General features: G+C 41.2%; 1 protein-coding gene across 5 annotated transcripts in view; it reads right to left on the reverse strand.

Moving 5' to 3' along the window:
- The window catches only part of igsf21a (immunoglobin superfamily, member 21a), a 170,162-nt gene that overhangs the window by 54,799 nt on the left and 93,283 nt on the right, over positions 1–22,080 (reverse strand). For all 5 annotated transcript variants that reach the window (XM_086086562.1, XM_086086563.1, XM_086086566.1 and 2 more), the window contains 2 exons: positions 17,691–17,812; positions 9,426–9,544 (listed from right to left, as the gene is read on the reverse strand). In XM_086086562.1, coding sequence (XP_085942688.1) covers positions 9,426–9,544; positions 17,691–17,812 — 241 coding nt within the window. The remainder of the gene's footprint in view (positions 1–9,425; positions 9,545–17,690; positions 17,813–22,080) is intronic.

Here is a 22,080-nt window from a genome sequence, read left to right on the forward strand (position 1 = left end):
CACTACAAATTATGTGGTGCGATATCGTTGATTTATTTTGTAATGTTTGTGGTACTCTTTTTATTATATATTATTTTCCTGTTACCTGCATTTGCGAATGTCATAAATATATGATGTTGATTTTTTTTTGTTCAATATTTCTGTTTCATTTTTCCAACTCATCAGTGCAGCAGGAGTTCACTCGAGTAGACTGTATTTATGAGTTCACGTTTTGTATTGCTGGTTTGGCTAGATCAGGCTTTTCTAGTACTATAACAATGTGACTGTCATTTTCCTTCTTGAATGTGCTGTTGCTATTTTGAACTCCTGCTGCATTGCTCCCTGGTGTGCTGTGTCAGTCCCTGCGAGGACTCGTCGGGTCGACACAGCAGTCAATTAAGTTGCGGCGGTCACAACATGGCGGCGGCGGCGGCGGCTTTCGTGAAGCCAAAGTACACATTGCGGCAGTGTACGGCAAATATGAGAGGAAAAGATTGTATGCAAGGCTTCATTTCCATAAACAGTCTCTCCTACAAAAGTGCTTTTGGAGTGTGCAGAGCGATGAGGCAGCTGCTGCTGTGATGTGGAAACCTGAATTGAGAAAACTGTATTTCCCCTCCTCATCTATTGCTCACTGCATTATATAACTAAACGTCTGATATCCTCAGTTCTGGTATGGAGGTGAGAGAAGAAAAAATTGAATGTAACATATTGATATTTGCGTGTCCTATCAGGGTGGAATGATCATTTTGCAACAGGAAGGGGTTGCCAGTTCAATTCCTAGTTTTTACAAAGGATTAGGAAAGTGTCCTTGTATACGCTTGCATGCACACGTTTGGAAATTTAAATATTTTAATTTGGACAATCCAATGTAATTGTATGCATAATTTCCCTCAGCCCAGTTCATTAGCAGAGATGTTGTGAACACAACTTCTCCCATGAGTGGGTTAAGTTGTAATTGTATTACATTTTCCCTTTTTTTGGCTTTGCTTTTTGCCAATTTGTTGACTTTTGACTCATGAGATTTACAGCCAAAAAAGAAATAGCATTTTCCATTTAACCGTCCTATTCATCAATCCTTTCCTTTTATTGCTATTCATCTTCAGATATATCTGCACGCAGTCACAATTGGTTGGATACAGTCAAAAGATTTTCTTTCAAGGCCTCCGAAAGTGACTCCTTGCAATTTGTATTTATTTCTTTTTTGGAGGGCATGTCTTCAAATCCTTTTGTGCATCAAAGATTAGTGTCAAATCTCAAAGAGCTAAGACCACAGTGACATAAACTCTTTCCGAAATGTCTGACATTTTTCACACTTCAAGTGCAGTGGGAGGGTAAAGCAAAGTGGCATTTATGTGCCCCATTGGGGACATTTATATACTCATTATAATAATAATGCAAAAAATAAGTTTTTTACAGTAAAGGTGATCATATCAACGTAATCCTAACAATAATGACAAACCTGTGAACAGCCAAGGCTATGTTTACACTACTGCATGTTGATCTCAGTCCCCACGGAGGCTCTGTTTGCGCGAAACGGAGCGGTTCGTGGGATGCTGGCCAATTTTTTCCCTTTGTATTCAGTTCTTCCTCATGGTCTAGAGTGGCAGACCATGGAGGGAGTGGGTTGCTGAATTATGGAGGCTCAAATGCACATGAATTTTCGGCCTACAGTTTACTACGGAGCAGAGGTCAGTACTACACTAATCTCTCTTTTTCTCAATCCCCAAGCTCTGTTCCCGGTTTTTATGGTAAGTAAAGCCATACTTGGCATCGGCTCCACAGTAGAGAGGGTGGGGTGAGCATTGGCTAATTTACACACAGGACCATCCCTCAAAACAGGAAGGATTTCAATGACACGAAGAAAGTACAGCTTTAATATTTTTGACGAATATGTTCTTAAGAGACACTTGTGGGGATAGAAGACGGTTATGTGATGGTATTATTATTATTTGCTTGGTATTGGTCATTTTACCACGCACCAAAATATGAGCAAGTGTTACATATTGTAGTTTAGCGACCTTTATCGACCATGTTCTATCAGCCATGTTAAATAGCGGGTTGTATTGTCGGAAGACAAACGTTTATGTTACTGAGCTAACGGGCCGGTAATGAACTTTGTGTTTATTATAGTGTTCACATATATGTCAATTTACCGTCAGACTAATGGTTGGGGTTAGGATGAGGCTTTCAGTGAGATTGTACATTACACGTTACGTCTTTACATGAGACACTAACGGTTGAGGTTAGTAAAAGGCACAATGAGGTTGTACACCGCTACAAAACATGTAGACAACACTAACAAAACATGTAGACACTATTAAAACAACCACTGGCCAAGTAGCTCAGTCAGGTAATCATTCGTCTTCAGACCGGCCGGACAGGGTTGGAGTCCTGCTTTTGGATTTTTGCGCTATTTAACATGGCCGATAGAGGTCGCTAAACTAAAATATGCAACTTGTGGTCATAATTTGGCACCTTTTCAAAAACGACCTATGTAGACTATGTAGATTGTCTTTATGCTTTACATTGTGAAAAAATTCATATCCTTATCTCCTTTAGCGACCAATCTTTTGCAAGTATTCAAAATCACTTAAGGTCTTGCCCAAATGTTGATAATTTATAGATTGGGATATTTAACTGAAAAACACAGACAAGAAACCCTGCACAAATGCTACTTAACAAAACCAAATAATCCATTTCAATAGTCCCATTTTACCATTTTTTCACCGTTGACGGTTTAATAAAAGATCTCGGCTTCAATGGAAGACAGAATCAAAACTACTGATAAGCGAGCACAGCGGCAAGATTGACCGGGAGCAGCGGAAAATTCATCACAAAGCCGACTATAAACAGCAGACAGGTGATTTCATATCATGTTTTGTTATAATTTAAAAAAAAAAGTTCAACAGACAGCGGGAAAAGATAAAAATATATCAAATCATCCCGTGAAAATGCTATTAAAGCTTCTGCGAGACACACGGGCCTTCTTTCATCCTTGCCCGCACTTTTTAGCTGACATTCTTCACGTCACAGATGCCCTTGAGTTAGTCTCTTGAAAGTTTAATTAAATTTAAAAAATAATAATTATATATATATATATATATATATATAAAATCTGTGCAACCTTCTGAAGAGGATGAAGCTATTCCCTGTTACAAGAGCAAAATGATAAGAACGTCTGATAAGTTTTGTCAAACTTGTGAAAGCCAGGCTATTTTTATGGCTATCGCTAGGCACGGGAAAAAGACGAGGTATCAAGCGAAGGTGATAGTGAGGTAAATGGTCGAGGGACTTTTATCTGCTTCTCCTTTGTGGCCTCCCTTGATGGAGAGGAGGGACCTTGTAGGGAGAGCAAGTGATGAAGACATCCGAAAAGGGGGATGGGGATGTGGTGGGGGGGTTGATGCGCCACGAGGAACCGAGCTTCCACTTCACAGTGTGCAGAGAACAAAAAAGGAGACATCAGGGGAGCCGTTGTGTTCCATATCAGACATCCACGTCTCAGGATGAGCCAGGGAGCCATGAAAGGAATCATGAAAGACAAGACAAGGTTATTCTAAAGTGATGCGTTAAAAGACTCTGGGAACACTTTGAAGATGTATTCTTCTGTGTTTTAACAGTGTTTCGTTGTCAAAAAATGTGCTGATTTGCTCAAAGTTTTCCTGAGTAGGCCCAACAAGTTTGCGTTAAAAAACAACCGTGGTCATTGCTTTGGAATGATTGATGGACTAATTTATATTGTCCAAATAGACAGAGTTCTGGATGTTTGGTGAATGGCCACAATGTCCCAATACTGTTCAATGTGACACAGTTCGTATCCGTATGTGGTAAGGTTGATTCCTGGGGATGACCCAGGAAACACTGAAGATACTTTATTACCTGGATTGCCCGGGGAACACCTTGGGATACCCGTGGAAGAACTGGACAAAGTGACTTGTGAGTGGGAATTTTGAAATTTCCTGGTAAAGCTAATAAGAAAATGGAATGATTGATGGAGTCATTTATATGGTCCAAATGGACAGCGTTCTGGATCGTCGGTGAATGACCACGATATCCCAATACCGTTTACCGTGACACCGTTCGTATCCGTATGTGGTTAGGTTGATTCCTGGGGATAACCCAGGAAACACTGAAGACACTATATTACCCGGATGGCCCAGGGAATGCCTTGGGATACCCGTGAGAGAACTGGACAAAGTGACTTGTGAGTGGGAGTTTTGAAATTTCCCTCTGAAGTTACTAAATGGAATGATTGATGGACTAATTTATATGGTCCAGATGGACAGTGGATCGTCGGTGAATGGGCACTATGTCCCAACAAGTCTGCGCCATTAGTCAGGAGGTAGAGGAGTGACGTTATGGTTAGGAATCATGGGGAGTGAGTTGGTAGACCACCATAAGATGTCTAAAGGTATCAAATGAAACTGTTAAAGTAGACGCTCGGGTTATGAAGTGTAAAAAAAAAACAAATGGTGTGGCCACCGTGATCCACTGCAATCTAGGGATAGGCGATGGACGATAAAAGATCTTTGCAAAAAGTGCCAGCACTGTTGCTCTGTAATGTCAGTCGTCTCACTCTCGAGGCCAAGGAAGCGCACTACATGATTAACGCGTCAGACAGGAGCTTCCGTGCTGCCCTACAGGTGTTTAATAAATATCTCTCAATGTCACAAGCAGTCAATGCAGTTTGTCCCTTGCAACAGCTCACACTCACTCTTACCAACTCTTTAAGATAAATGCCAGAGAGTGACAGGAGCAGCAGGTGCTGGGTTCAAATGAGAAGCTGAGCGATATCTGGCCAGAAGAGTCGGGAAGACAAATCATGAAAAGACAAGTCAAGACAGCAAAATTAGCTATGTTTGATTTACTGTGAATGTGAAGCGACTCACCTCCCGGGCAGTAATCTCCCGTCGGACGCTTGCCACCACATCCTTATGTGTTAAATTCAGTGACTTACAGCAGTGGTTCTCAACCGCGGTCCTCAAGTACCCCTCTATCCTGCCTGTTTTCTAACCCTAACCTCCTACAGCCAACACAGGTGTGTCAAACGATCAGTTAATCAGCACTCTCTGCATGAAACCCAATAACGATCCTCAGCTGCGTTGTCTTGGGAGACATGGAAAACAGGCTGGGTAGGGGTTCTCGAGGACCGGGATTGAGAACCACTGACTTACAGTATCCCCCTCCCCTTGTTAAAAATTAAGACAGTTTGACAGTTTGAAATCATATCAAATGCATTCAATTTCCATCATTTTCTATGTAAAATAATGTGGAAGTTGCTTCTAAATCATACAATTCAGAGGATGATCAGTATCCTGGAACGGGTATTCCAAAAGTCAGTCTGACAAATTTCAGCATCCAGCTATGGCATGTAAAGGCTGTTGTATTTAAGACTACTTTAGAAAAAGCCTCATGTCGTCAAACATGCTACGTTGTGTCAGTGAATATACCTCCATCACTGTCACCACATGTCAAATGGTGCCAGTGATCAATTTTCTGGGAATTTTAAGGACTGCATCTGCTAATCTACACAAAGATCTCTCTAAAGATCTCTCTAAAGATCTCGCTCTATGCATGCAAATGATGCGCCAAGCTGACCCCGCCTTGAAAAAAGCCAAGGCTCCAAAGCAGCGAAAGGAGCTAATGAGGATGACGCAAGCATCCGCCGCTTGTTTCTTGTTTGCTATGTAGGAAAGTGTAAGCAGACTCTCTAAAAAGGCAGCTGGCATTGTGATGCACATTGTCGCCTCACGCTCCTTGCGGCTCACTCACACGGCGACAAACATTTCCAAATGACTCTAGGTCAATTTTGACAAAACGACACAAAGAGATTGCGCTGATTAAGTCTTCAGTTCTTGTTTGTTGAATAATAAAAAAGAACAATTGGTTCAAAACTGCAAAGTCTGACAAAGTCTTGATCACAGACAAGGATGCCCAAACTACCAGTTCAGTGTCAGGTGGGAAAATCATTCAGGAAGCTTGTGAGCTGTTTATTTTCTGCCTCGCTCATCACCCCAGGGTTTAGCTCAAAGACAAACATTTAATAATTCATCTGCTCATTCTTGCTACCTCCCTCCACGGGGCTCTGAGCCAGCAGTTTTATTGACGCTGTCACTTTACTCAGTCATTTAAACGGAATGTCAAGAGCTGTAATGAAGCAGAGTAGCGTATGTTTCTTCTTTTAACAAAAATAAAAACTAAAACAAGGGGTGGGGGTGTTGATAGTGCAGAGACGAATTGATGCCGGAGGACAAGAGAACAATAAAATTAGGGCACATCGCTTGTAGCTGCATCATCTTGTCGCAAACTGTCTCGTCGTTGCATTCCGCATGAGACTTACAAAGTCAACAGCGCACTTCAACGCTGCTAGCACCCTCTGAGACATTGACGAAAAGGTAAGAAACAGGCTAAGTGACAAACCAATCACAAATCATATCAGGGCAGCCTTGAACAAGGAGCTTGACTGAAAAATTGGCATTAAAGGAAAAAAAGGTCACCGTCTTTTGGGTCGATGGTGGCTGACATGTTCTCTTCATGCTGCCTCCCCGGCAATTAATCACAGCACGTATGCAGCCTCTTCAGCATACAAGCCCGCTCTGACGCCATTAATCCTGCCGATTTATAGGCAAGCCGAGAAATATTCGCAGTGCTTAATTAAAATTGGGCATCAATTATTCAAGCAAATCCCGTTTTTTGCGATGAGCAGGTAATTAGCCACTCCACACAGTAGCATGTTTCTCTGTATGCTTATAAATAAGTATCCTCTTTCCTCAACGTTGGGAAAATAATTTCAAAACAAACAAACAAACCACAGAGGTCAGCAGACAAGGGTTGTCAAGGTCAAATTTGAGACTGAGGAGACAAATGACCTTTCCTTGTCAGCTTTGCAATGTAGCGTAGGAATCACTTTGGGTAATAACAAATAATGACCCAATCTCCAACACTGGCAAAAGACATATTGATTCCTTTCAGCCGCGAAGCCTCAAATTATGACCTTAGCTTCATAAAGATGGATATGTCTCTGTCTGCACGATGAAAGATCTATTTTATGTGATTGGTGATGGGTCAGAACTCCCACCCCGACGTAAGTGAATCACAATATACTGAAATGCCACATTAATGTCCCTTTGAAACGTCAATCCCGCAAAGATTTAAAGGCTCAACAGACGAGGGTTGGTACAAACTTTGAGAAAGGTAAACATTTGCATTGGACAATATGACCTAGTGTAAACCTTAGTTTGTTTGTCATGGACAGACAATATTGTCAAAGGGATGCCTATTCAATCATAGAGTTTGCATCCAAATGTTTTGAAATTTTAGTGAAAATACACAAAACAAACACTTATGCCCGTTTCCATTTTTTACTAATATTTTGCAAATATTGAGAAGCTGACCGTCAAAAAAAGATTGTTTGCTTCTTTTATTCTAGAAATATTTTAATGTCTTTGTCCCACGAACATACCATAGTTTATTGTCCACTGTCCTTTTTTGTGACTATAATATATATGTGTGATGTAATATCCGGTGTATCTGGCCCTGTCATTGTTTATTCGGCAAAGCTGTTTTCACAGCCAAAAATTCAACATTTTCCTTTATCAATACAATACTAAAAAATCCAACCCTCCAAGTCTACTAATAACTTTTTTTGGGAATTGGAGGCCTTTTTTCCCAAATTTCTAGAGTTTCCATTCAGGTTTATTTTTGCAATTCTTGAAAATTCTAAAAAATATATATAAATAAATAGGTGCATGTACACCCACCTAATATGACAAAATGTCTCATGTTCACATGCTGTTTTTTTCCCACTTAAGTTTTTCAGTATTTCAAGCATAATAATATTGGAACTTTCAACTTCATTGATTTTTTTTTACCAGCTGGGATGTCACAAAGAGCATGTGAAATAAATAACTATTAAAAAAAATTGCCAGTATTTTCTACATTTTACTCACAGATGTAAATATATTGCAACAAGCGACGTCATTTGCATGCAAACTGAGAATCTGCTCTCCGAGCGGTCGAGGCACACTTGTTTGGCGCCCACCAGGGTTTGGATGTTAGCGTTGTTCAAACGCTGATCAAAGAAATCAGGAGCAAAAAAATCATATTATTTAAACCCAATCAATGCTGCCAAGTGTGATTGTCACTGTAACGGAAGAAAAAAATATTAAGACCGGTAGATGAACGTGCTGTGCTTCCTCAACAGTTACTAACCGTGTGCTTGTTATGTTCGAGAAGAATGTATGCTCTTGGATCTTTAAAATAAATGCTTTGCTGTGGTTCATTTATATTCATGCGCGGCAATAGCGAGTAATAGCTGGTGGTACATACGGGCGTACAGTGCATTGTAGAAAAATGATGTTCATAATTTAGTCGCTGGAACTGTCTGGGGGTATTACTGTGCTTTTAAAAAATCCAATATAATCTTAATTACTTTACATTTTAAGGTCTATACGTTATTCCACTGCAGGAGTCATTGTTATAGCTTAAGGTGCAATTGTGCAGGATAGTGAAGTGACTTATTTGATTTCATTTAAGGTGAAGAAGTTGTTAGCACTGGAGAAGCAAAGCAAGGTCTTATCCAACTTTGCAGGGAATGAAGGACAGCAGGGGAAGGTTGCAACAGTTCAGGATTTAGCCTTTTAAAATTGGATGACTGCATTTCTTGGCAGGGGGATTCATTAAAATGATAATTTTTATTTATGAAGCCCTTTAAAAAATTAAAATACTCTTTGTGTACTGCTTGCTATTAATTAAACTTTTTTTCCCTTTCCTCTCCCTCACTCCTTCTGGTTCCTTGCTTGCCTCCGCTCTTCTACTTCCTATTGAACTTGACACACTAATAGGTTATGAATAATTCTGTTTCAGTTTAGACGGCAATTAGCCACCATGCCAGAGGCCATTCGTCTTCGTCTCCAGCACAGAGGTAATTTAAGACCCAGCCGAGTCGGGGGACGCTTCGGTTGTCCCGGCGACTGCATCATTCACTTCTTTGCGTCCGACGCAGACACCCGGTGAGGAGACCCTTGGCCACCACTTACAACTTAGCAAAAGAGATCTGGGATCCAACTTAGGTCCGGTAGGTACAAGCTCAAGCTAACATTAACATAAGTAGCTCAGTTCTGGGATGAGAACGGTTATTATTATTATAATGACCTCAGATATAGTCCTAACATTCGAGATATATTTAAAGATGGCCAGCAGGCTGGGCTTGGCTTGTTCAAATAATTGACCAAGGCTAACGCAAAGTAATGCCGGAAAAGCTGAAATTTGTTGACATGATGTTGATATGATAGCCATGATAACCAGGATTACCTATTAGCCAATGAGCATAGCATATTGCTTTTTTATGGTTTGGTGTATGTTTTTTTAACCATAGCATATTCCTTTTGTTGTCTTAGTGTGATGTTTTTTCATGTTAAAGGACAATGAAGGGTGGTACTCACACATGACGGTGAGGAAAACATTCCCTGACGCCAGCACGACCTTCTCCCTGGTTGCCCGGTCATAGATGCCCACGTGGCATTCGTACGGTCCGTTGTCTGAGATCCGAACCTCGGGGAGCCTGGGAAAACAGAGAGTTAAAAGGATCACTTTTTTAAGCACAACAAAGTCAAAAGTCAACATAATGAAAGTACCACACTTAATAACTGAATAAACAATTTGGGAATGTGGGAGGAAGCTGATGTACCTGGAAAAAAAACATGTAAGCACAAGGAGTACATGCAAGTAATTCCACAATTAAGAATTGTTTCAAACATTTCAAGCCAAGGAGTTAAAACAAACATGACAAATGAGATTTGTTAGGCAGATTCAGGATCAGCTTCACAGCCAAACAGTTCAAAAGTGGCATATCTAAGGTTATCTGAACTCGGTTACGAAAAAAGCTTTTGCCTTCACTGTCTTGCTTGTCTTTAAAAAGTGAATGTTGAAGTGTGGTCTGATGAGTGAGTATTGAGGGAAAGTAACATCGACCAACGGAGATATTTGTAAAAACCTGTTCTACAACATATTTTCATGGGTTAAGCTACATATTGCATGCATTTGAAGTTGGTAGGAATCATGAACAGTACATGGCCAACAAATAAGGCATGAATCACAAATGTACAAGTTCATTAATCAACAACTACAACAACAACAGCAACAGTTATAGAGTATCGTCATCTATAAGTTATTCCAAACAGAAACAGGACATAGTCTCCGAGCTCCTGCACCGGACATAAATATTTAGTAATGACAAGGTCATCTGCGGTGCCTCGATGTTATCTCAGCCTCGTTCCTGCTGCTGGTCCACAGCCGCTTTCAGTGCAGTGGTGACTCACCGGCGGTTGCTCAAGGACAGACCGACTGGCAACAACACTCAGGCCGGTTTGCCCCACGAGGCAGTGTTTCATACAGTTCGAGCTGTAGAATGTGTGTATTTCAGAAAAAGATCCCTCAACGCAATTCTTGTCACAGTTAGGATGCATTGTCCGCTCCCTCAACATCTAACCAAGGGCTATAAATGCTAATTAGGGTGCCTCGGTGTGACTGACTGAAATAGCTGTAGCGCTGATGGAAATAGCACATCAGAGTCAAAGAAGACGCCAAATGAATTCCAAGCAGTTTAATTCCAAATGTGTACGAATATCCAGACGTCCCTCAGCAACATCTGCTGTCTGCTATTACAATTATGACCTTCACGCCTCTACTTCTCATTCATCCATGGATGGCAATCATCAGGAGTGAATCAATTACACATAGTTAAATTTGAGCGAGCTGTTTCCGATTGTCAGGCTGGGGTGTACCCCACCCCTCGTCCAAAGACAGCTGGGATTAGTAGCTGAAGCGTCATCGTAAACCTGAGCAGAATATACTGAGTAGAAATGTATGAATGGGTTGAGGGATGGACGGTTCTCATGGTTCCTGTGGATTCACACAATAAATTACGGGGTAGACGGGGCTTGCTCCTCCACAGTTGACTCAGTGTTGATGAGAAACTTATTGCGAAGGTTTACCACTATCCCAGTTTTCCGCAGTTTTCCCCAAAGGCTGCCCACATTTTCGGCAAGTACTTTATGATGTAAAATGTCGGAAAAACTACATGTACTGAGAAGGACCGTCTGTACTGAACCGGATCGATGGACGAAAACTTGCTTCAGTCAGTGCTTAGTCTGCATATTTATTTGAGAACTTGCGTCATAAAGCACGCGTCAAAAATGTGGGCATATGTCAATGACTGGGCCGATGGAGAGACGGAGGCGCCCGCCTCTAACTTTCTAGCCCCTGAGCAACAAAAAACGGGTTGGTCTCCAGCATGTAAAATTCTACCATTCAACCATCCATCCAAATATCCCATCCTTCTAAATTATTCCATTAAGCCACCGACACCTCCATCCAACCATGCTAAGACAACACAAGTGAGAGTAGTAGTTATCATAGTTGAGATAAGACTCGCTAAAAGCAAATACTTATTGAAATGATGAACAAATGTTTGAAAAAGCAAAGTATATATTAAAAAAAGAGTGAACACCTCGAGACATGAAGAGATTGTATCAACCTCTTCCTCGAGGGAAAAAAGTAAAATAGTCTCTTTTTTTCTCTCTCTCGCCATAGTATAAAATGATGAGCATAGCACTGTGAGTCTCTCCGGAGGGGAGCTAATTGTCTTTGTCTTGGCTGGCTACATCCTAGTAAACGCTGATGTAGCCCGTTGCTTTGTTTTTACACACAAAGCCCTATCTGGTATCCACAGTCCTGCCTGACTGCAGCATTCATGGATTCAAACCGAGACAAGAGAAGAGATGGAGAACATCAAGGTGAGGATATGTACTGCCTGCCAAAAGAAGGATGAGGCCACTCCAACCACAGTGAGTTCAGACAGGCTGACCAGTACTCTCTATACGTTTGTTGGCAGATAACCAGGAAGCTTGTTAAATATTGTACAATTGCGCTATTAAATTTTCATCAGATGATTTTTGACACCAGATATTTCATAGATAAGTTGACTGCAGATAAGACTCAATGCCTTATTTCCCTGTTACTAGCTGAATAGATTAACTGAGTTATAATGTGGATTCGCAGTACAAACTGTCTTTTAGTTAGGGAAAGTTAGGGCAAAGGTTTCAAAAGTGTCTAACCCTGACCCTTAACCCTAACCCTCAACTCAGGATAGCTACAAAGGTGCCCCAATCCCAATCTCGAAACGTAAGCCTCAACTCAGGAACTGCTACAAATCTGCCCTAAGCAAAATGTATCCTAATCCAAACACTTTAACCTAATCGTCAACTCAGAAGTAGCTATGAAAGTGGTCTAACCTCAAACCTTAACCCACACCCACAACTCAGTGACAGCTAAAAGAGGGCCTAACCCTACCCATCTTTGTTAGGTTTTATTAACCCCCAACAGCCAACACAAACCGACCCAGCGGTAGCTACAAGAGTACCGTAACTCTAACTGTCTGATCCTCATCTTAGAAACCGCTACAAGAGTTCCAAAGAATCACTTACAGAACTCTAGTGCATCCATAAGTGGTAAGAATTGGTAGCATAACAAATTCACAGCACACAATCTTCTTGAATTCTTGAAATATACCCATTCGTCTGTCCATCTCCTATACCACTTATCCTGTCTCAGACCAAAAAGAGGTTGAGGTCTCTCCCTATGGTATATACTGGACAGATCATCTGTCAATCACATGGTACACAGTCTTTACTGAAACAAGTATTTTTCTGCTATGGAGGGAAGTCAGCCTACCCACGCAAATGCACGGAGAGAACATTTAAATTTGACAAAGAAAGCCCTGTGCAAATGAAGAACCAACAAAATATAACTAATGCGCAGCAACAGAGATAATCACTCAACCACAGTGCTGCCAAAGCCGTGAAACCATTCAACTCTTATTAATCGCAAATGTATTCAATGCACAAGACAGGAGAGTCTGTTCCAAAAATAGGCAAGCCATGCTGTTATTACATTTAACATGAAGAATGAACAGCGAGTGAATGAGTTTTGGGTGTTTGCATACAATGGATTTGGCGAGTTGGCGAGCTGGAGACAAATGATGCTCATTGTGACTACGGCAGTCGTGATCAGCTTTTGCCAAAGCACATAATCAACCCAATAACAGAATAAAGGACGGGAAAAAAACACAGACGTAACAAATTCAACACGTCAATTTAAGTGTGCTAATATTGTGGTTTGTCTAGGTGTAAATAGATATTGAATAAACACATATTTATTCTGGGGAACCGTGCACAGCACCACATATGGGGATCGATTGTCCCCCAGGGGTTGTATTGGAAAGCTCTTTCCTATTTAGGAGACCTGTCCGCACGACTCCCTGAGCCGCCTGCTAATGCAAGTATATGGGACTGACTAAATGGAGCATGAAAAAGAGCCGCTCCTTCGGTCAATCCTTCCATCAAAATAACAAGCACGCCGTCAGATATTCCTTCTGGCTCAAAGCTTTATGGGTGAAAAGGGTCAAAGTAGCCAAAGGAGGTTAGCTTAAGCATGCAAAGGGAGGTGTGTAATCACTTGTGTCTCCTGGAGGAAAGAACACAGAAAAAAAATGAGGATAATGCAAGCACTCAGGGATGTGTGATTGGTTTTACTTAGATTAGACTAAGCGCTGATGTAGCTTGTGTCTCTGTTCTTACCCACAAAAGCTGCCATTCTGTTGTTTGCTAGCCTAAGCAGCGCATTCACAGATTCAAATCCTGCATTCGTGCAGGATTTGAGGAAACGGAGGATGAATTGTTGGAAGGAAGATGGAAAAATCTGAATACAGACTTTCCAGTGATTCCTTTGACTTGTAAATTCCTAATTTAATCCTGTGGCTCAAATACTTGTATACTGTACACAATAGCAATGAATGTAGACATAAAAAAAAAACTCATCGGCGTTCCAATCCCAGTCATAGGGTACCTGAAGTGCAGACAATTCAGTCCTTTAATTGGTTTATAGAAGTGCCGTTTATCAACTTGTGTTCTTGTCCATTCTTACGTCCTTGTAATCTTGTGAAACGTCATCAGTTGCGGCTAAAGTCCTGCTCCAATTAAAAGTACCCATACACTAAGAAAGCTTTGAATACACGGATGTAATCATTGCCTGCTAGCTTAAAGCAAGGATGCATCCAATGGTGACTTGTGAAGACTTGGAATTTTTTTGTCCCCCCTTTTATTATCTTACGGAAATACGTCAGAGCCAGGGGACAAGTTCACAAGTACACAGCCGTTCCAATTTTGAATGAGACTAGTGTTTTTGAGAAGTACGTTCTCGAGTACGTACTTCGGAAGACCGTACTGTCACAGTTTAGGAGACCACACACAATGTGTTCTTGCTATTGAGAAAAGGCTAATGGCCACTTAGGGCGAGGAAAGGTATTTAATGAGGATAAAAAAATTGCAAATTTTTCCTCATTGGTAACAATTTGTTCTAACATGAGGAGAAAAGTGGCAGTACAGACTTTTCAGTATTTCAAGTGTCTCATAAATCATAATTCAATTACACTGCTCAAGTACACGTATACACAATTACAACAAATGTGAAGAATCAATGACCACTTGGTGTAGCATGGCGACCAAGTGATTAGTACATATGCCTCAGAGTCCTGAGGTCCGGGGTTAAAATCCATGTTTTTGTTCCTCTCCTGGTGCCCTCCCACATTCCAAAAACATGCATGTTCATTCTGTACTCATGTAGACATCAACATAAGTATGAATTGTTTGTACGTGCTCTGCGAACGGCTGGTAACCAGTCCTCTTGACCAAAGTCAGTTTGGATAGGCTCCAGCTCACCCATTAATTAGGATGACCACAAGGTGCACTTAAATGTAAATAACTGTCTTGTTCTCTAGCCACAAATCAATGCCATGAACTAGTACAGTGCAACTCATCTTCTGGCTAAGTGACATCCTGGCTACTAATATTTTGCAAAGTGCATGTGAAGCTTCCTGGTTGGCTTTTGTTGTATTTTATAGAGTTGTTTGCTCAAGGAGAGCAAATGGTACTGACGCACACCTGCATTGAATGCATAAGGCAAAAATTAGCTGTTTTCAAATTGCCAACACACAAAAGCTCTTGGTGTGATACATACTGAGCCTATATGAGCCACACATATTTCCTGTGTCATAATCTGAGGTTGAGCAAAAGAGGTCCTCCAAACCTCAAGTGTCATCAGCTTCACGCAAGCGCTGTTATGTTTGTTCGCAAGGACTAATCTGGGCCCTGGCAACTTGAGCAAAGAGAAAAAATCCACAGCTGCTTTCCTCCGCTTTAAAAGATTGTGCGTAGTGGCTGTCAGAGCACAGCGACAGCGAGCCATGTCCCATGAAGTCAATACCGATGTCTCATCTGAAGCCATCTAATTATTGGACAGCCGGCGAGGAGCCACAATGGCTATTATTGTTCATTCTTTTTTTTGTTTGAAAAAGGGTGAGAGGCCAATCCATAGAAAACTATTTTATGGCTTATGAAATATTGAGATTGATTTCCAATTTGCAGTCAAGATAAGGACTTCATTGAGAGCAACATTTTGAGTGTTTATGATGTTAATGATTCTGTGTGTTGTGAGCAATCAGCATTGCACTGTTAATTTGGTGTTGTCTAAATAAGTAAATAGAACCTCACCTACAGTGAGTTGAGCTACACTCTCACAGACTTTTTCAGCGGCGTAACTCCTCCATATAGTATATTTTACATAAAAGCAGGTGTTCAGAACAGTGAAAATAAATGTCTTCTAAATTTGAAACACCAGCTTGCACCCAAAGATCGAGGAATGGCTCTTATCTCCACCCTGATGGTTTATTTGAGTTCAGTGATGGTCCTGTGTCTCCCTGCATACACTTGGTACTTCAGCTCGCCCCAAAGGAAGACATCTGAGAGGCCAAGGCCTGGGCTTTGAGATGCCCACTCATAATCAGTTTTGAGACTGATCACATGGCCTCCGAAGTTCTCTTTAAACCAGTCTCGGGAAAGATTTGAGGTGTGAGAGCTTGCTCCATCTTACTGGACTAATTGTATGTAACAAAAACAAAAAATAACCAGTATGTTATAGTTGTCAGGGGTTAACAGCCAAATTCCCTGAAGGAGATTGTCCTGAACTGACTACATAGACCAACTGCGTTGATTAAAATGAGAGTAAGGGTCAGTGGAGCCTGGTTTCTATCTGCTTGTTCATTTTTAAATCCAACTTCTTCCCAGTGTGCCGTCTAGCCTTGTGTGTATGCGTGTGTGTGTGTGTATGTGTGTGTGCATGTGTTCCCGTTGTAATGATGCTACCCTCCCAAAGGGATAGTAGGGTTGTCCAGATAAATCATCCTCAGTTGGGCAGCCGCACCAAACAAGAGTAGAGGGGGGGAGGGTGTACAAAGCCAGATAAACAGGAAGAACGCACGAGAGAAACGCAAGCACGAGCTGGATCGAAGATGAAACGCAACGATGAGGGGTATTGTTAAGAAAACGTGCCAGATTCAAATGAAGCCATAAGTTTGACGTATGGTCCGTGCTTCCTATGCATTGTTGAACCCATCTGTACCAAGAGGTAGCACAAAGCAGCAGGAACTCAAAATGAGAAGACATTGAGGCAGATGTCAGGCCTTGCATGGAGGCCCAACTCAACCCTGAAAGATGCGTAAAACATGTTTCCAAGGAGATTACTCCCACTTTGTCTTCCTCTAACTTGCGCTGATCCTCGTAGAAACCTGTTAATGAGTATGAAGTGCGGACCTTAACGGGGATTTAAGTAGCACTAAGAGAACATCGGGGCCAGATGTTTGCTAATTCCTGAAGACGGAAGCGTCTATCATTAACAGAGTTGGTAATTAGTGTTTACCCAAGCACAATGTCCTCATTACTGATGGAATTTCAGCCTCAGGTCGGCAAGCCTATCAATCCCAGGTCCAGGTCCTGGTCCTGACGTGAAATGCCTTTCTGTATGGCTCATTTGAGCTTTTTTATGCAAATGTATTCACTGGAGTTCACAAAATTGACTTAGGAAAGAGTGTAGTCTCGCATCAAGTAACTTGCACTTTAGGAATCGTTTTTAGGGTGTATTCAGACCTGCACTGTTTAGTCCGCTTTAAACAGACCAGAGTTGTTTTTTTATCACCCTGATCCGGACCTTTGGTGCAGGTGTAAATACACACAAACAAATCCTGGTGTGGACTAAAAAAAGTGGAACGAGACCCACTTTTTCAGGTGGTCTGGGTCCGCTTTCAAACGCACTCAATGCAGTTCGCCCGGTAGTGAATATTGTACTAAATTCATTCATAAGCGTCGGTATTCTGTTTAGCCACACTGCTGTCAGCATGTTGTGGGTCGGGGCAGCAGAGCGCAACGGCTCCTTTGGGTTACTGGACAAAATTGAAGACGCTGTTCCAAAATTAGAAATAGCGTCGCGGAACCTCCTTTGAATAAGCTGCTGTTTACGCCGGCAAATTTCTTGCATCTAATAATGCCACAAATATGCAGAGCAGTAATGCAGCATGTCAGAATTTAATATTTTCCTCTATTTCCAGATTTCGTTATACGTTCAGCCTGGGAATCTGAACAAATAGAAGATCCAACAGTGCCCTGGTAGGGACCGAGTATGACTCCTGTTAAACTGTATTCCTTTTTTTTTTTTTTTTTTGCCTCAAGTATCATATTCCTGTCTCACAAAAAATGAAGAAACCCTGTTGAGGTTAATACACGATGGGTAAGTTCAACACGATTGCAAACAAGGCTCACCGGACAGTTGTCTGGTACACGAGGTCCTCGCGCCTGCGGTAGTCCTCCATGTGAGAGTAGTTGGTATTAAACATGGCGTCATAGGTGAAGATTTTTTGCTTGATGGTGCCTCCGTCTGTGACCTGTCAAGCGAGAAAAAAGGAGACAAGAGAGGACGCTCGTGATTCATCAGTTGATGGATGGGACAGGGCCAACCTTTTTACAACTTGAGCTCTGCCGATGCGCAACCTGTTGTCTACGGGGCCCGCAATGGAGGAGATACATGTAATTGCCTCATTGATTAATGTGCTGGAATGATAAGCCTGTAGAGCTTGAAGCAAAGTGATTGAACAGCTGCTTATTGGATCGCATCTGGTAGTCTCTCCGGTGTGTACATGGTTAAACCTCCATGACTTGCGAGGTATTGAGAATGTTGCACAAATAATGGCTTTCAGAGGAGGATATTCTAAACACTGCTCTCATTTTTTTTCCCGGGCAGCGGAATGGATGATGGAGTAGTTCTTTCCTTCCTGTAATATCCACAGGATTGCTTAAGTCACTTAGCATGTGAATGACAGTGATTTCTTCTCTTCCCTGCAAGCCTCAAGCTGCCATAAAGGAAAAAAGGCTGACAGGATTTTAATGGAGCCGCTAATGCCGCTTTGAAGAAGGAAATTGTTTGGTGGGCCTGGAAGCAAGCCCTCATTGCCTTTTTCTAGTTTAGAATGTATCATTCACATCAAGCCAATCCCCTTTTCTCAAGTAAACAACGTCAAGGTTTTTCTTGATTAGCCGTTATAGTGCACAGACAAATACAAAACCAAATTGTATTTACAAGAGCAAACAATTGTTCTACGGGCACGTTGACTAGATGGGAGATACTTTGGAGAAAACTCATCACCTCAGGACTTTGCAGGCAACAGTGCCCCAAATAAATGTTGTCGTTCTCGAGATCGGTCGTGGTCTGGTGATCCGTCTCACGACCCTTTTTTTAAGGGTCTCAGTCTCGTTTCAGAATGAAAGGCATTTTTACTTGGTCTTGTCTCGGTCTCAGACAGGGCGGACTCTGAATTTTTGATCAAGACCGGTCGTGATCGGGCCAGTACAGCTGTTATCAGTGACAAACGCAAAATGCAGGTGCTGTTTCGCCCTCCTGGTGTCGCCTGGAGTGCCACACCTCCTTGGGCTTTATTTCATTGTACTATTTTAAAAAAAAAATACATAGCAGAATTTGTTTTCATGTTGCAAAGTTTTGTTATGTTTTTGGGTGATTTTTCTTTGATATATACAGTATATATACGGTCTTGGTCTTGTCATTATCTCAAGCTCCAAAAGTCTCGGTCTTGTCCCTGTCTTATCTTCCAAAAGACTTTGTCTTGTCTCGGTCGAACATAGGAACATGGACCAGGTAAGTCCCAAGTCGTTCTGTCTTGGGCAAGTCAAGTGAAGTTACAGGTTGAGTCCTGTGATGAGTGAAGCCAAGTCACACTTAATAATGCAGTCTTACCTGCAGTGTCTTGTCTTCATAAAGAGAGAAGACCAACAATATTATTAGGCAATTTATCTATCCAATTCACCCTTACTTTATTACACAACTTCAATAATATCTGTCATATCTGCTGTTTAATATTTAAGTGTCAATCAAATCTTACTTTACACTATTAAGACGTTCGGTTTTCTTTTTCAGATGCTATGTTCTGGCTGTCCATTTTTTCTTTGATGAACACATTTTGCAAATCCGTAATTTATAGTCCAATTAATGTCAGGTTTTGTCTATAGCCACGTTCCAATCAGTGCTCAAGTCTTATAGTTGATGTCAAGTCATCTAACAGCGACTTGAGTCCAAGTCGCATTGACCTGAGCCCCCATTTCTGGTAAACTTGCTTCATTCCAGTCACCAGAAAGACGTGACAGGTACAAGTAGTTTGAAATGCTGAAAATTTGACATCGCGTTTGTCAGGTGCCTGCAAGTGTGCCCGTCTGTGTGCCTTTAAAAGCAGTCAAGGAATAAGGTGGCTTCTGTTTCGGAAGCCCAACACTAAAATCAAATCCGTGTTTTGAAATAGTGTTGCAACACCACACACAGCCCAACATTAATGGACTTTTAGACCAGGATTTATTTCAGTCAGTGCTGGCTTATTGAAAATACATTTCTGCAACATAACACTTTTGTTTTTGTACTCGGTGTATAATGCATATGCACGCTGTAGTGTCTTAATGTGTACGTAAGTGACGAGATGCAGCAGCTTCCAGATTACGATGTCCTTGAGATGTAAAGAGCCTTTTTGTACATGTACATATTGTATATGATGTGTTAATAATGGAGACTTGGTCCATTTATATCATCATTTACATGTCATGTTTAAAAGGAAAATACATGGGACCTGCAAAATGATATATTTGTTTGAAAATTTCAAAGGGCATATATGAACAAGGGACATCCTTACTTTTTGTTGTTGACATTTTGTTGGCCTTATTTTTTAGTGTATATGAAAATGGTAATGAGCATCGGTACTGTTGTCTCAACTACTTGGATTGGACGTCATTTTTGGACAGCCCAGGGCAGCCTTATTCTGCTCAATATGACACTTGCAGCCAACGCAGGAATTCAGAACATTCACTGATATATTCTCAATATACTCTAAAAAATAACAAACCATTGCTATAGCTGAAGGAGCTCAAATGGAAAAAAAAAATCACATCAAAGGGTATAAACAGCTTCATATTTATATACTATTAAAACAGTTTTATTCACAAGATGACAATTACATGTGCTATTTAGAACATTACCTGCACAGTTTTCCAAATACTTCGCAGTGTAAAGCAACCCACTAGGTGGATTAATTTCCCTTTATAGCCTGTTAGATTTCGTTGGCCAATTGTAATTAGAAAACGTGAAACATCATTAGGGTAGTTTTAAAACAACAAATCTATTTTGTGCTGTGCGTAAATCATCAACTACAACCCTTTTCAAAAGTTTAATGTGGTTTGCTGCACACTGCACAGTGTTTGACCAAGAAGTCCTAATTATCGCAAACAAAACAGTACAAATCCATAAAGAGGTTGGTTTGGTCAGAGGGTCGTGCACATTTGTCTATTTCCAAAATCACATTTGTTTTTATGTGTTCGGCCGTTTGAGTGGATGTGCTGGCACACGCTCCGTTCGACAGCAGGCGAGTGAGAGCGGCCAATCACGTTCAGCTTTTCCCCGACACCGTCTGTGAACGCTCATTCACCTGCGCGAGAGAATGAGCGAGCTGTCAAATGGCACTGGTGCAAAATGGCACAGAGTGACATTTTGCCGGTGTCAGAAATAGAAGCGGGCGCTAAGTGAAGGTAGCAATAACGGTGGCGACAAGGTGGGCACAAATAGGGGAAAAGTGGGTCCACAACCAATCACATTTAATATGTTCAGAAGCTCATATGTTAATCTAAGTAGGCCATTACCAATATCCTCGCCTGATTGCACCACGGTTAAATCATGCGGTCTTTATACATCATCAGAGGAAACGTTACAGCACGCAAGGCAGAGGGAAGCGTTGCACGGAAGCTTCACGCTCACAGTGAAGAGTAAATGACTTAAAATAGTACACATGAGCTCCAAATATTCAGGTTATATATTGAGGTTTGATTATTTTTCACACACAAAACAAAACAAAAAATGGAAAAATAATTTGGGACGTAGATTTTTTTTTACCAACCCCCCAAAAGTCTTCAAAAGGTCATTTTCCCACAAAATATAGACCCTAAAATGGCAACAACAAAAAAATTACAAACCCCCAAAAAGTCTTCAAAAAGTCATTTTTCCACAAAATATAGATGCTGAAATGGCAAAAAAAAAAAAAAAAAAAAAAAAACAACATTAAAAAAATATCAGATAAAAATCTGCATGTATGCATCAACTGCAGTTTTATGTTGACAAGCATCGTACAGTACTTCAATAATATAAAATTTTTGAGTGAGGTTTTTCTTGCACTTGATGTTGGTTCACAATATGATAAGAGCAAGTATTTTGCGCATATACCTAAAATAAAGTGGCACCTGAAAGGCACTGAAAAAAATTGTGGCTCCTTCCAGCATTTAAGTTGTCCATTTCTGAGCTGGGATAGGCTCTCGCTCATCAACGACCTTAGCTAAAGAGTATATGTGACATCCAAAATGAAAGGCTAGAAAATGCAATTCAATGAGGACACCCCTCTCTAAGATTGATACATGCCAAAGAATGTGCAAAGCATCTGTGCACGCCCTCCTGCACCCCTCCCCATCCCAATTGCTTGTGAAGAGGCTCCAGATTGGGATGTGCGGGGGCGTGAGGAAATTCAATCGGGAGGGCGTGAGGGGATGATGAATAGCATCTGATTGCAGTAAAGTAGCATCAGTCGAGGAGGAGAAAGCTTCCCGGTGATTGTTT

The sequence above is a fragment of the Leptonotus elevatus genome, chromosome 10 (genome assembly GCF_054856555.1).
Source record: "Leptonotus elevatus isolate MCC_2025b chromosome 10, RoL_Lele_1.0, whole genome shotgun sequence".
Classification (NCBI taxonomy): domain Eukaryota; kingdom Metazoa; phylum Chordata; class Actinopteri; order Syngnathiformes; family Syngnathidae; genus Leptonotus; species Leptonotus elevatus.